At 34.8% G+C, this 16,511-nt stretch overlaps 1 protein-coding gene across 4 annotated transcripts in view; it reads left to right on the top strand.

The window, feature by feature from the left end:
- The window catches only part of LOC129235667 (CCR4-NOT transcription complex subunit 6-like), an 83,540-nt gene extending 69,219 nt beyond the window's left edge, over positions 1–14,321 (top strand). For all 4 annotated transcript variants that reach the window (XM_054869631.1, XM_054869632.1, XM_054869630.1 and 1 more), the window contains 3 exons: positions 10,792–10,860; positions 10,926–11,238; positions 13,458–14,321. In XM_054869631.1, coding sequence (XP_054725606.1) covers positions 10,792–10,860; positions 10,926–11,238; positions 13,458–14,235 — 1,160 coding nt within the window. In that variant the 3' untranslated portion in view covers positions 14,236–14,321. The remainder of the gene's footprint in view (positions 1–10,791; positions 10,861–10,925; positions 11,239–13,457) is intronic.
- Positions 14,322–16,511: the final 2,190 nt, after the last annotated feature.

The raw sequence follows: 16,511 nt of genomic DNA, 5'->3' as shown, positions 1-16,511 counted from the left end.
TAGACGCAACAAACCAATTGACCAAGTAAGTAAAGACTTCTGTAATTATTTTTTAACAATGTTGACGAATCGTTAAAATGTATTTTCTTTAAAGTGTAAGTTCACGTTTGGTAAGAAAAACTTACAATGTGACTCACTTCTAGTTTAACTCGGTTCGAGACTTCATTACATATGTATGTAATGGTGGTGCAAAATTAATCATCCAATTTGGTTTCTGAATAAATTTTTTACTAAATAAAAATTGAATAATTTTGAGCGCTCTACTGCTTATATCTATGTTTGTATACCGCAGCTGTCTTGTTCACAAGTGTCAATACGATTGACGTACGACGACCATCTGCAAAGATTATAAATTTTCCGATAGAGGGACTAATTTTGCGCCACCATGTAGCACAAATTCAAAAAATATGTGCACAAAAAAAAAATAAATAAATAAAAAAAGCACCCGTTACATACATACAAGCATTTTTGTTTACGGATTCCTTCATTACATGTTCTTCGTGAAGCAGTCGATGTTGTTACGAAACATTAAGTGCAAATCAAATACCATTTTCATGTTAAGTAGCTAATAATTTTTTTATTCGATCTTTTAAATAGCGAGATTCAGATCATGTACAGCTAAAGGGTTTCAACAGAATTCGGGATCGTTATATATGCACATATTTAAAATATAATTGTGTATTTGTCAAAAATTTGTAGTTCGTTGTTTTGCATAAGCCCTTTACACCGGTTATATCGGGTGGTCAACCTAACGCTTGAAATTTGAATCAACGATTTTTTTATCTCACATCTGCGATGTATCAAATATTTATTTTGTAGCACGAAATTCATAAAATGAGTAAATTTTCCTTTTGTTTTCGGTTCGAAATGAACTGAAAAACTCTTGGCTACAGATTAGGATATTTATCGAACAAAAAAAATAGTTTTTTCATATGGCGCCCATTTTCACCTAGGCTTGCAAGCAGAATCGTCGCTTTGAGGGTCGTCATGAAGAAGCCGATGAATTTATTTTATGGTGCTACCTCATTGCATAATTTTTATGGGAAATAAGTCAGAAGCCGCCGTTACAGTCAATACCGAGTGCTACTGCACATTACGGGTTTATTTTTTTATTTTCTAAAATTAAAGAGAATGACATAGACGACTTTTGGTTTCAATGGGACGGCGATAAGTGCTACACAGTGAGCCGAAGACGGTGATGTTAATTGGCGGCCTAAAAGCAGCGATTTGAATACTATATATGTATTAAACTAATATTTGAAAAATTGGGTTGAAGTTGTCATTGATGAAATAAGTGCCGAAGGTCGCGAAAATGTACTGAAAAACTGGACCGATTGAGAATTGGGCTACTGTAAAGTCAGCCCTTGAAGTCATTTGAAGGAAATTGTGTTCCATTTTCAATAGCGAAAGGTTAGGTTAGGTTAAGTTAAATGGTTATCGGAAGAGAGAATTTCTTGGGCGAAAAAGTCGAATTCGTCTGTGCTACCATCAAAGGAAAAAGGAGGGAAAAGAACGGGCCAGGTCACAGAGGATAAGAAAGGAGTTATGGGTGACGACCGAGCGATAGTTGAATTATGGTTATGTTAACCGCTCCAGGTCATGTCATCAGAATGGATACAAACGCTTCGAGTCTGAAAGAATTCAATGAAGTACCAGCTTTTGTAGCAGGGGAAGAGAAAGGTCTCCTCTGAGTTGGAAAAATCACGTGGAGTAGAACTTGGCTTCACTTGGTGTGTCCAACTGGCGTCGGTTAGCACTAAAAAGAAACGACTAGCGCGCTTTGTTAAACTCGGCCAAAATCGCTTAAACGGCTATTGCGTCAATCAAAAAGAAGAGATGCTACCTGCTACTGATGAAGTTCACCAGATGGTCCATATTAAGGTTCCGTAGCACAGGCGTAGTACAGAATACAACTAATGCGAGAAGAACTCAAAGTATGCCGAGTCTAACAGCATGCATTCCTAGCGGACAATGTCCCGTAAGGGCCCCCAAGAGCAGAGGCTTTGTTAACCTTGGATGCTCCCTCAAACGCAAGGTGTACTCTTTCTAATAAAAAAATGATTAATAAAAATACTTTTGTATTTATGGCCGAATTAAATACCAAACGTTAGATGGGTCACTCTGTAATAATTAGATAAAGTCAAAATAACCGTTGGTGCGTGACTGTCATTCAAAATACAGAGAGAACGTCGGTTCGAATCTCAGTGAAATACCAAAATGTAGGTCTCTCCATTTGTGGAACAACATCAACAGGAGCTCTGCCAAACTCCCAAAAAAGGGTGTACGCGCCAGTTATATATATATTAGGGCGGGTCGATTTAAAAATCGCTCATTGCTCTGTGAAACTCGTATTCTAGGGATCAAAATAAGAAACTTTGTCGAAGGAACCATACCTCTAAAACGAATTCTAATGGTGATATTTTGAAATGGGGACAAATATCACCATTTTTGGCCTTTACATGAAAAAATCAGCTAAATGGCTATGTTTTTCCTTTATTTTTATTTATTTATAATAATATTTATTATTTATTTATAATAATATCTATTTTTTCTCTTAAGAAATTTATTTAGTCAGAACATATGTAAATGAAAAAATTAATTTAAGTGAGTTATAGAAAAGAAACTAAAAAGTTCGATCCAAATTGGGGGACATCAGAATTCGTTTTAGAGGTATGGTTCCTTCGGCAAAGTTTCTTATTTTGATACCTAGAATATGATTTTCACAGAGCAATGGGCGATTTGTTTGCCTCCCTACAAAAGAAACTAAAAGTTCGACCCAAATTGGCGGGCATCAGAATTCGTTTTAGAGGTATGGTTCCTTCGGCAAAGTTTCTTATTTTGATACCTAGAATATTATTTTCACAGAGCAATGGGCGATTTTTTTGCCTCCCCACAAATCGACCCGGCCTAATATATATATATTATATACTTCTGCTCAAATATGAACGAGACGTTATCAATAAAACCGTCCGCGGATGACATATGGCAAAAATAAATTTTTTGTTTTTTGGTAGGACTGTTATAAGCTTACATGGCTAATTTCAGCGTGATATGTCACATAGTTTGTTTTCTGTGCTACTGTAAACAAGTCAAGCTCGAGTGTGTTCTTCGAATTTAATAACTATGTGACATATCACGCTGAAATTTGCCATGTAAGCTTATAAAAGTCCTACCAAAAAACAAAAAATTTATTTTTGCCATATGTCATCCGCGGACCGTTTTATTGATAACGTCTTGTTCATATTTGAGTAGAAGGTATAATAGTAAAGTCACTTTTGAAATATCGCAGCAATAAATGGAAGAGTTATGAAGAGAACTCGATTTTGGCTGTTTTTAGGACTCACCAAGTACAAAATTTTTATGGGCCTAAAATCCTCTCAAAGTAAGCTGTGAAACTAGAGGACGTAATTGCAAAGTTTTTGCTATTGTATGGCGACCGATCCGCTCTAATGATTGGCAGTTTTTTTATATATTTTCTACCGGCTGAAATTAAGAATTTTTAATATTTTTTTTGTTGTTATGTAACAAAGAGAAAGAGATTGATTTAGATAATGTCATTAAAACAAATATCAGTTAGGAAGGGAGCAAATTAAGAGACGTAAAGAAGAGTTGTAAGAACATAGGTGGGAAGGTAAGGAGAGAATGAGTAAGGAAATGTGTGATTACATACCGTCCCCTTAGTATAACAATAGCCTATGTGCTCATAGGCTATTATTTTTTTATTGAATTTTTGGATTCTCCATCGTCGATTTTATATGTGGTCAAAATTTTGTCAAATTCTAGTTGAACAAAGTGGGTCAAAACCTCAGTCAAAAAATAATAAATATTTACAGACATAACGAGATTTGAGTGAGAGCTACTTTCGACAAAAAGTTTAAAAATTCATTTTCTCAAAACAGCAAAAAATTTATAGGCTATTTTAATACTAAGGGGACGATACAATCATCGTCGAGCAAAACATATTGAACTGGGTATCTAATTTCACTTATCACAGAAAAATTTAAAGAATTACACAAACATTTTATTTTAATTCAAAATATAAAATACTTATTTTTTGTAAACAGAGGTACGATGTTATAATTTATCCAAAAATATTATATACGGAGTTACGTATTTTTACGAAATTCACTTAGCCAATGGGACTTGTAAAAACAATATGCGCGACGAAACATATTGAAATCTCCACGTAATATAATATATATTTCTGTAGACCAAAGTTCTTATTGCCCAATAAATATTTAAGCCACCAGAAATAATTAACAAATAATTAAAAACCGGCTGTTAAAGTATGTTAACTATAATTACTTACATTATCGTAAAAACTGAAATAATAATTTCTCAGATAATTTCCAACCATTGAAGTAGATTAGTAATACGTTGTTTTTTTTTTTTTTGTTGCTTAATATTCCAACCGTTTATTTTGTATGTGAAAAGTGCAAAATTAACCGCATTCATTTTGGAATTTTTACACCTTTAGCTTCCTCTTCCTTAATTTGTGGTATTCCTTGTGTTTCCGTTTCGTTGCAACATTCAATGCACAGCACCGACCACTGCGACGAAAACCGTGAAATATCAATATAAATAACGTAAAAGTACTAATAAACAAACTTACTTAATAAACAAAGCAAGAAAAATGATATAATAAAATAAGCAAGAAAAAGTGTGAAAATAGGCCCATACGATACTTTTTGTTACGCACACTTTATTGCTACATAAATACATATGTTCAAATGCATAATCCCATCCGTGTCTTTGTTGCGCACACTTTATGAAACCAGACAAAACAATACACCTTCACATTTCCCTTGGAGCTGACGAGTTAAACCTCTGAAGTTTACATACATATGTATGTATGTATGTATTTCCATTTTAAATTGAACAACTCAAATTCATGGCTGTTGTCTACGATACAAACGTCTCCCGATTTGCTATTGAAATTTAAAAGTTAATTTTCGATTGAATAAAAAGTGGGTGGTGCAGGCCCAAGCGCAATTGGTCAAGGGTCGTGTTTCGTCATTTAATCGGTTGGCGTCATCGGTATCTCTACGACTACGTTTGAAGTCAGCAAACCATCGTTTTATTGTTGTTTCTGATGGAGCGGAGACCCCATAACACTTTTCAAGCCATTGCTTCACTTAAACGGTATTTTTTCCCATCAAGAAGCAGTGTAAAATTAAAACACGAACTTCTTTTTGATCCATTGTTTTGAAAATACGAAAGAAGCGTCACTCTTGGTAACTCACGAAATAATGAATAGAGTATCAGGAAAGTTTAACAGCTCTCTTTTTAAGGTTAGTACTAACTGAAAAAGGTAAATGCAATAAAACTAGCGCCTTCTATGTGTTAGGCCCAAGACTTTTCAGTCCACGTGTTAATTATAAAATAATTAATAAAAAATGGATTTTCTTACAAAACTTTATGCAATACTTTTCAATCAGAGTGTTGGTTTAGGAGCAGTCTGTCCAAGAAAAGCGTAGCTACCACAACTTAGAAACTATTTGACCAATTCAATTCTAACAAGCCATATTGCATGGGCTTATAATATTTGTTATACGCAATATATTCAATAAAATGTACAATCACTACCATTAGCTATAATGGCTTCACTTCTTCGAGTCGTATTTTGTGTTAATTTCTGCGCAAGTTGTGGAGATTCCAAATCAGCCGAATTTCCTTTGATGACTATATAACTGTTCATATTTGTTTTCCTTTGAGGTTTTGATCAACTGTTGCCCAAACATTTTCAATAGGGTTGGCATCGGCTTACCGTGAAGATCACATTCAGGTTCTGAATTTGAGGTTATCTGTACGTAAACGTTCTCGAATCGTTTCTTTGGATACGTTACCATTACTTTTACTTAAAACTGCTTCAGTTTCACGCAGCTATAAATTCGGCTTTGCCACAAACAAACGAATGATCTTCTGATCCTGCTTTGGAGAGGTATTACTTCCGACTCGTCTGGGTAAGTCGTCAACGTTTTTCACTTCAGTATAGCGTGCACCCAGTTTTCGACTTATTGAGATATTTGCTGCTGATGCACATTTAAATATTTTTACGGTCACGCTTCAATTCGACATACTGTATTATTATTTATTTATTAGTTTTAAAATACAAAAACAAAGCTAACTTGTATACGAAAGGATTAGTAGCTGCTCGGACCTATAAGTCATATAATTTTTAATACATTTATTGCTATATTTATTTTAATATAAAAAAAAAAGTTTTTAATATACAAAGCAACTTTCTTAATCTATCAATAAAATAACCTTGATAGGATTTTTTCAGCGTTTAAAGAAAGAATAATAGTAATTTTATGTAAGGAATGATGATGTCGACTTGTAATGCGAGCATCGGTTTTAACTTTCGAAGCTAAAATTATGTGTATGGCCAAGTTTGGGAGAAGATGTGACCAAAATATGAGATCAATCCGATAACGTTCTATGAATATATAGAATTTGATAGTTACCTTTTTTCTTTGCTTCAACAGAGCCTTTTTATATTTTTTTTTAGAAAAGTGCGCACATTGATCGAATTGTGGTCATTTTATATTTAAAAAGGAAACTGGAACATAGCCTTGTCTCTTCTGTGATAAATGTAACAAAAAAGCGGCGTAAAACGTGATTTTTGAATGTTAATTTAAACAAATAACAAATTGCCACATTTAAGTTTTTAAATGTAAAGTGATGTATTTTTTATTACGAAGTATTATTTTATTAAAGGGAAAGAAGTCAAACAAATCAACTCACTTTAATTAGCAAGCAGCTTACGACGCATGCGTCAAATCCATAGTTATTAGATTGTATATGGATTTTCGATACTGTGGATATTTGCTTGCTTGTTGTTGTTGTTGTTGTTTTTAGTTAGTTAGTTACACGGAAGTAATTTGTGGGTCACTTTCACCATTGCGCTTGCAATTCCTCATTGCCTTCCAACAATATCATACACGCATACTCCCAAACACAACTAATCACACACACACCCATAATCACAAGCACATTAATAAATCCAGTGCAATCTAAAGTGTTTCTGTGGTGTTTACGGCGCCGACGGCTTAGTTAATTCCCTCTACAAATTCGTGCGATTCGCGCAGAGAATAGCAAATAAAATGTGTTATTCGTACATACATACACACATACACCTGGGTATACACGTGATAATTACATATTCCATGGGCAATCGGTTGCGTGCTTAGTGGAAATAAAGCGAATCTATTTACCCACCACCTTTCCAATTCCGGGCTACTTAATTATATCAAAGAAAGTGAAATGTGCAATTATCAATTATTTTCATATCTAACAAGGTCTGTAACAGGTGATCGTCAAATAATGATATGCAGCGGGTGTTTTTTAAGGGCTTGAGATCTTAAAGTGATAAAAGAATATTGTTGGAATGTATTTTTTTATTATAATCCGGCAGAAAATTTTGTGGTATTTATTTTTTGAATATGATATCCGGTATATGTCCGTCGCGGCTGCGATCAATCCAATAAATCGATTGTTAAGCTCTCTGTATGACAAGTTGCGCCGTCTTGTTAGAACCAAATGTCGATGATATTTAGCTGATTAATTTTTATAAACAAAAATGTAGTCAGCATGGCTCGATAGCGTTCGCCATTCACCGTAACGGCAGCTCCTTCTTCATTTCAAAGAAATAAAGACTGATTATGCCGCCATATGTAAATCGCACGTAAAATGGACGAAAAGATGTTTTTTCAAAGCAAATTTCCACAATTTAAAAGCGTTGTTCTGACATTAAATAATTTTGATGACTGGACAGAAATGTACAGACAGATTGCCATTCTCAGCTGTCAAATCATAGTTATCGATATCGATAGTTCTCATGCAGTTGAAAAAACACCCGACACATGCGTACGTACTTGTATGTGTTAGTAATATCTCGTAAATTCGGACAACTAGAATATCTAGCGTTTCTGAATAACTGGAGAGTCCGAATTAAAACTAATATTATTTTTGTGTTTTTAGGAAATTAAACAGTTTGTATAAAAATTAAATTTATAAATTATTTTTATTGGTAACTCACACAGTTAATTAAAATTATAAAAATATAAAAGTTAAATTATACAAAAAAAACCCCAAATTGTATGTATAGGGTGACCAGATAGCAAGGATAGTTTTTGAATTTTTATGTATCAGCAACTATTGAAGTTGCCAGTGACATCCAGGTGTCAAAAATTTATTACGTCTAGGAATTATTCACTACTGACATCTAGGCGTCACTTTTGAAAGACCCTTTACATATGTATGTAAACAGACGTTTGCACGTACTTGACTATAGGAACTCTCGCTAATATGATAAATATTATACATGTAAGTATATAATATATATATATATATATATATATATATATATAATTGGCGCGTACACCCTTTTTGTGGGTTTGGCCGAGCTCCTCCTCCTATTTGTGGCGTGCGTCTTGATGTTGTTCCACAAATGGAGGGACCTACAGTTTTAAGCCGACTCCAAACGGCAGATATTTTTTTATGAGGAGCTTTTTCGTGGCAGAAATATAGTACACTCAGAGGTTTGCCATTGCCTGCCGAGGGGCGACCGCTATTAGAAAAATGTTTTTCTTAATTTTGGTGTTTCACCGAGATTCGAACCTACGTTCTCTCTGTGAATTCCGAATGGCAGTCACGCACCAACCCATTCGGCTACGGCGGCCAATGTACATAATATACTTATAGATATAACGAGTCGGAAAAAATTACATGATATGGAAATAAATTGCATTTATGCCCAAGTATTATAGAGTAAAAAAATTAAAACTAAAAGATTCGGAGTAGTGTCTGCACTGTCGAGCTTGTACATCTATGGTGTACGTCTAGATGTTCTTTCTCGAACGGAACACCCTAACGTACACTCAAATCAAACTACACTCAAAGGCTTGTCATTCCCGGTCAAGATGCTATTACCAATATACTCATAACATAACTAAGTTCAAAAGGAGGAGTTGCTGCGCATCAAAAGAACAAGAGGCTTTTTGAGTTAAAGTGATCTTGAAAAGTTGCTGCGTTGCTTTACTGCTACGTAATAATAATACCTTAACTCGCACAGCTTGTCTGATGCAAATAGTAATTTTTAATAATTTCCAAATCAGTTAGTTCGGGAATTTCGCTGGACAAGAAAAGAAATTAAGGGTATGTTTATATTTATACACAAACCTGGTATGCCACACTCAAGAATATAATAATCATTTTATGATTTATATCCTCTGCCATTCTCTGTAAGCCAACATTTTCACCAGTTTTTTTTTTATTGAAGTTTCTTTATGTTTTTATAAAAGTGTAGCCCATTGTCTAACAAAAGCCATACAAATGCACTTTTAAAACTACATATACACAAAAATCTAAAAAAATGCCATACAACTTTTCATCACAATTCCACAGGTTTTAATTAGAATTTCTAGAAAAATTTAATTTTAGTATAACAAAGCGCTGAAAAATTCCGTTGATTTTTTATAATGTTTTCTTTGACTATTTCGCACTGTCGCCATATAATTTTTTTATATAGTGATGATTCGCAACGCCGTCAAGGTGTCAATGAACTGTACTTTATAAAAATATAATGAATATTCAAAAAAATTTAGAAGTGATCAAAATGTTTATGCGCTATCATTTTGTCGCGGGATGTAGGATTCAATCTTGGGTAAATGGGTATGTGAATGGCTAGTAGAACCCTACCTAGACATGAGTTTAATCTGCTCCAATATGCAGAACTTTCCCACTTGCTTGGTCAATGACTATAGTTTGGGCGATCTAACACTCTTTAGGACAGCGAACCTCACTTTGAAAAATCTCTCCTTACGTTCACTACTTAATATAATTTTTTAAAAACGTAAAGTGTCAGCTGATATACATACAAGTAGATTACTGAGTGTGGAAACTTGAAAGCTGACATAAAAATTATGTGATGCTACCACCTTCGACTTATTACTACAATGAAGCCTGTTTAAACATTAACTGAATCTTTGACTTTATTTAGTTTGCTGGTTTCAGAAAAAGAAGTAGTTCCATATTTTTGCATTTTGAGGTAGTATGGCTTATATGGCTTGTAACTGATTTTGACTGTATGAGTTATTAGAATTTCAGGCGAATAATTTTCCGTTTCGTTAAAAAAAAATTATGTACAATTTTGTTTTTGAAAAACATTTTTACTAAATATAAACAAAAAAATGATTTTGAGTGATGGAAATATTTTATTTAAATGATTTTGACCTTTACGCGCTCCATTACTTGTATGTTTGTTTAATGCATCTGTCTGGTTCACAAGTGTCAAATATGATTGACATATGACGTCATTTGAAAAAATTATAAATCTTCCGATAGAGTAATTAGTTTTGCGCCACCTTGTATATGGATATCGCTCCTCAGCGTCATAATTAAAAAAAAGAACAAAATATAGACATAAACGGCTTTAAAGTATTCGATTTACTTATGCCTCCCTAAGTAAAAATAAAGATACATTTGAAATTAATAAGATTCTGTTTAAAGGCTTTGCTATGAATCGCTTTTCCAAAGCATAAAGGAAGAGCTAGTGGTCAATTCTACATACTTATCTACAAAAACAAGTAAATCCTTTGGTGTTTCATGCCCATTGTGGGCTTCGAACTTACCTTCCTACTTACCGAATGGTAGTCACGCACAAACCCATCTCGCTACCTTGGCCTCATTTTTAAATATTCAATTTAAATATTTTAAATATTCACTTAAATAACAAATAATACAAATTATTAAATAAATTAATGAATCTATTTTTTCTTCTATTTTCAGTTTCCATAACACCTCCGCCACAACGCCCATGGATACCATTAGCAAAGCCGAACAAATCGAGACCAGCTTGTAAGTTTAAATTTTCGTAAAATTTTGTGCAAATTCTAAAGAACATTTGTGCTGCTTTATTTTAGGCATCTTTACAGTTATGTGTTACAATGTTTTGTGTGACAAATACGCCACACGACAGATGTACGGATATTGTCCGTCATGGGCCTTAAGTTGGGAGTATAGGAAAAAGGCGATACTTGACGAAATCCGCCACTATTCGGCGGATATCATCAGTCTGCAGGAAATCGAGACAGATCAGTTTTACAATTTCTTTCTACCCGAGCTGAAGGCAGACGGCTATGAGGGCATTTTCTCGCCGAAATCACGTGCCAAGACTATGTCGGATATGGAACGTAAATTTGTGGACGGTTGCGCTATTTTCTTTCGAGGTGCAAAGTAAGTATAAAAACTGTAGTGTACATATGTATGTACATAGGTATAAAGGTTTTTCAAGAAAATGTTTTTACAAACTCAAAAATGTTCTTTTTGAATTTCCTGTTAGAAACAAAATGCAACTAAGTAGTTAAAATCGTTTTAATTTTTTTTACATCATTTATTTAAGGCATGAGCTTTCATAAATAGAATTTAAAAATAACGAACAAATCGAAATGAGCCACTTAAGTCAATGTCCATAAAATGTTTTTACAAACTATGCTTTATGTGGGGATGCTCAAATTTCTCGATTCCAATGAATTTCGAATAAGCACCGTTAACAGCCCACGCCGCAGCGATAAAGCTAAAAGTTACATTTCGGCGTCGAGCGCGCAGGTGCAGCGGCTAAATTATCTAGTTGTACTAAAGGCAAAGAATTAAGTTGTGGATGTAAAAAATACTTTTTTAATTTTGAAATTCCAGGTAAGAACGTGTCTAAGCCAGCCCCATTTCCTTTTCAGGACTTCCGTTTGCATTGATGTTTGGTTGGTGCTACTCCACAGGCTGCTGGTTTGGTTTTTTTGCTTGTAAAAACATTTTCTTGACAAACTGTACATATTATATTTATACTGACAAAAACAGAAATACGTTTTAACTAAATTTAAAAACTTAATTTTTTTTTTGTAAATTTTAGCGTATATTCCGGAAACGCAAATGCAATTATTGTATTGTCCACTTCGTCACTACTTTTATCCATCTGCCGATAGTTCTTACATTCTGCTCGATTTTTTTTTTTAATTTTTTGAGACTATCCATAATTAACCAAATCTTCTCTTTCTGTAAAATACCAACTACTAAATTAATTCGCCTATTTTAGAACAGCAGGCGCAATGTCTGGTGAATATGGCGGTCGAGTTAAGATTTCAGATTTTAGCATTTCAAAATATATATTAGCAATCTATAACCGGTAATCGGATATTATTAGGAAATCAGGTTATCAGGTGTTGTCCTGGTTTCTTTGCATTTTTATTTAATTCCTCAAATTGGCTCAAACGCATCAGCTGTGTTCAGTAGATTCCAAGTAATAGTTTCAATTCGCTCATGGATATCTGCGGCTGGAAGGTACTGCGCCGTAACAGCACGTAAATCTCTTTTTATGCATTTTACTTCAGTTTGTGCTTTTCTTCTTTATGTGGCCCTACAGCCGTTTGCCAGTTTTGGCCAAATCTAAAATATAGCACGCCAGCAGTTTCTGCCCTGAGCTTGCTGGTCCAGTTGGAAATCTCGAGTGCTGAGAGGTCCTACAGCACTTGGTCTTTCCAACGCAGATGTGGCCTTCCTATTCCTCGTCTGCCTTTTTAAGGTACCATGCCGTAGATTCGCCTAACTGGAGCGTGTTCTTTAATGGCATGAACAAGCCTTAACTATGTTCATGTCCCTATAGCAGCGGGCTGTATGCTGTTCCATCGCACGCGGTACTCCTCACAAATGTGGGGGGTGCCAAAGATCTTACCTAGAATTTTTGCTCTTGAACGCTCCCAAAATTTTCTCATCTTCTGTTCACATCGTCCATGCTTCCACGCCATATAGCAAGAGGGGAATGATGAACGTTTTGTAGTGTCAGTTTGGTCCTTCGAGAGAGAGCTCTACTTCTCAATTGCCCACTTAGCTCAAAGTAACATCTCTTGGCAAGAGTTATTCTCCGTTTGATCTCCAAGCTGACGTCATTTCTGTTGTTAATGCTGGTCCCAAGGTAGACAAAGTCCTTCACAACTTCGTATTGTTGATTGTGTGTGTTTCCCTACACACTGACAAAGCGAATATTGGAATGATCATAATAGACAAATATCTTACTTATTAAAATATAAATAACTCAAATTGAACATATTCATGTACCCGCCCAATCAGTCGTTCAGATGGCAACTAAGCAGCATAAGCGGATACTGTGTTGATTTTTTCGTATACCACCAAAACAATCTTAGATTTTTCATAAACAAACCGGTGTCCTGACCCCTATTACGTCAACGATCATCTGAAAATATTTTCACCATGGGCGATGGCTATTAAAACAAAATTAAAATATTTTATCTAATTTGATGCTTAATAGCTAGGCCAACCCAATGGTAGTAATGCAAATATGTATGAATGTATGTACATATCACTAGAAGCTATTTACTCTATCCTTCATGTATGCAATGCCAAGTAATAATAACTACGTTTTCTACTTTTTTCACCCGACTCAGGTTCACGTTGATTAAAGAACATTTAATCGAATTCAATCAATTGGCTATGGCTAACGCTGAGGGTTCAGATAACATGTTAAATCGTGTAATGCCGAAGGACAACATCGGTTTGGCAGCGCTGCTGAAAGTGAAGGAGACTGCCTGGGATCCGATGACGGAAATGGCACAACTTTCTCAACCGTTACTCGTTTGCACTGCGCACATTCACTGGGATCCCGAATTCTGCGATGTTAAACTCATTCAGACGATGATGTTGAGCAATGAACTGAAGAGAATCATCGACGAGGCGAGTCATAGCTTTAGGCCTGGCCATAAGAGTGACTCGAGTAGCGTTCAACTCTTGTTGTGTGGAGATTTCAATTCTTTACCCGATTCAGGTGTAATCGAGTTCCTTGGTAAAGGGCGTGTAGTAATGGACCATCAGGACTTCAAGGACATGGGCTATAAATCGTGCCTGCAACGTCTACTTTCAAATGACACCAACGAATTTACGCATTCATTTAAGTTGGCCTCCGCCTACAGTGAAGACATAATGCCGCACACAAATTACACATTCGATTTCAAGGGCATAATCGACTATATCTTCTATACGAAAACTGGTATGGTGCCGCTCGGTTTGTTGGGTCCCATCTCGAATGATTGGTTGCGTGAAAATAAGGTGGTTGGCTGTCCGCATCCGCATATACCATCGGATCATTTTCCTCTGCTGGTCGAATTGGAATTGATGTATACGGCGGGACAGCAAGCGCCACCCAATGGGCTGATCAGCCGACGGTAGCAATAAAAATCCGGCAGCTAAATAGTATAACAACAATAGCAAGGAACGCTGAGCATTCAAAAGCAGTAGCTGCAACAACAACCACGACCACATTTTTAGTGTAACTAAGTGACAACAACAACAAAAACAACAACAACCAAGCAACAAATCGACATACATACATGCAGTTAGACAAGTAGTTATTCATACTAACAAATAGGCATGCGCACACTCACATTTACATACATACAAACATACCACCATACACCAAGTTGCAATAAAAGGAAACAAACAAAAACAGTACATCATACATAAAGACCAACAAAAACAAAAGGAAAAATGCCAACATCAACAAGGATAACAAAACCGTAAATGGAGTAGAAAAACAACAAGAATATTTGCATAAATTTTAAGTTTGTAAAGCTAGTAAATATGTAGTTCTATAACTTTCATATATTTATCTTTCCTCCTATCATCCCTAACTAAGCTTAACTTCTCCTTTCCCAACCACCGACTACTCTATTACCCTCCTACATTTCTCATTCCCTATATAATTAAGCTCAATATACTTATATGTATGTATGTGTGTACCATAGCAGCAGGTTCAAAGTGCATTATTGTCGATTGACGTTACCTTATTAAGTAGCTCGGCAAGTTTAAAAACCGATAGGGCAACCGCGAAAACAACTTTAGTTCATTTATTACCAAATTTTTGCTCGGTTTGCATACAAATATAGCTTTCTAATAGGCATATAATAGATTAAGTTGTAAAAGTAAGAAAAAAAATCTAATGGAACAATTATATTTATGTTATTGTACAAAATATGCTTACTGACATGCTTTTCATAAACTTCCTTCCTTCGATTTTTAATTTGGCTGGAATTTAAAAAGTTTGTCAGAAACGGTTGCATCGATTATAAAAATATATTTTTTATGCTTTTTTTGTTTTGTAATAGTAATAAGTAGCTCTCTCGATATTTTCGGCTGCAGCAACTTGAATCTAACCAAAATGCAAACTTTAATTCAATGTAAAAATTGTTCCACTTGTTTTAGATGACAGCTTCCAACGTAAAAAAAAAAATTAATTTCCATGAATTGTTACTCTCCATACATTCTTAGCTTTGCAACTAAAATCATAGATAATTTTTCTCTCATTAGCTTTTCTGCCTTATGCCATCTGAAACAAATTACAATTGACTACTTCGTAGAAGTATCCAACAAATATCTTGATCGAGTTACATTGTAAAGCAACGTCTCTCTTGAATTTCATACAAGCATACTTTCATGTACTTATACGCTCCGCTATCTTTTTCGTCGTTTCGAAACGCCTGGCGGCTATGTATGACACGCTTTTTATTACATCCATTCCCCATCCGTCCTTTCACCGAACTACTATGGGATTCTGAAAAAGAAGATGTGAAATGAGTCAATACAAGTACGAATATGCATAGCATAAACATAAAAAAAATTGTCAATTTCTTTTTCCATATTTTGAAATTCATTATTTATTCGTTTAGCAAGTTTTGTGGTTGAAAATCATCCTTGGCGTATTTCAGAATCCCAACACTAGTTTATTCCTTACTATAATCCCTTGCTATAAATGTTTCACGCTTATAATTTCAAAAACTTGACCTACGATCGCCTACATCGTTTATATAAACATTTATGTATTTTTAATTGAGCCTAATTTTAAGCTTGCAATAGAAAATTCTAAGTTTATTACTTTAAATTTACTCTCGCATTTTTTTTTATAAATTGTATGTATGTGAAACTGCTTTATTTTATAGTTAGAATTTACTGTATATCCTTACTTTTAATATAATTCATATATGTAAGAGTAAAGATCGCCGTATGCCGCCACCCATCAGCACCAATCAGATGGCACAGAGCAAAAGGAACAGAACCATTGTCGTTTCCACGACGTTTCCACGTTACCGAAACGACCCGGATTTATATCCGGCCAAGGAATGTCACTCCAGTAGCAATCCCCGCATGTAAATATGGGGAATGTTTATGCTGCTACAACAACAATAACAACAACAGAACCATTGTAATTTATGTAAAACAAAAACATTACTTGATAAAAAGGGCATTCAGCATTTCTTTCTCAGTTCGATGCAGCCCGCTGCCAGCGCTTCGTTTAATCGTTTCACCTTTCGTAGGATTCTTTATTTTCCGTTTTCTTGTGAATATTCATAAAATTAAGTAATAATATAATTTCCATTTTAAAAGTTAAACACAATTAATTGTAAAACAAACAAAAGGATAAACGTCCGCACCACACACTCACACAAACT

Source organism: Anastrepha obliqua, chromosome 1, assembly GCF_027943255.1.
Source record: "Anastrepha obliqua isolate idAnaObli1 chromosome 1, idAnaObli1_1.0, whole genome shotgun sequence".
Lineage (NCBI taxonomy): Eukaryota > Metazoa > Arthropoda > Insecta > Diptera > Tephritidae > Anastrepha > Anastrepha obliqua.
This window is presented reverse-complemented; position numbering and strand designations above follow the sequence as displayed.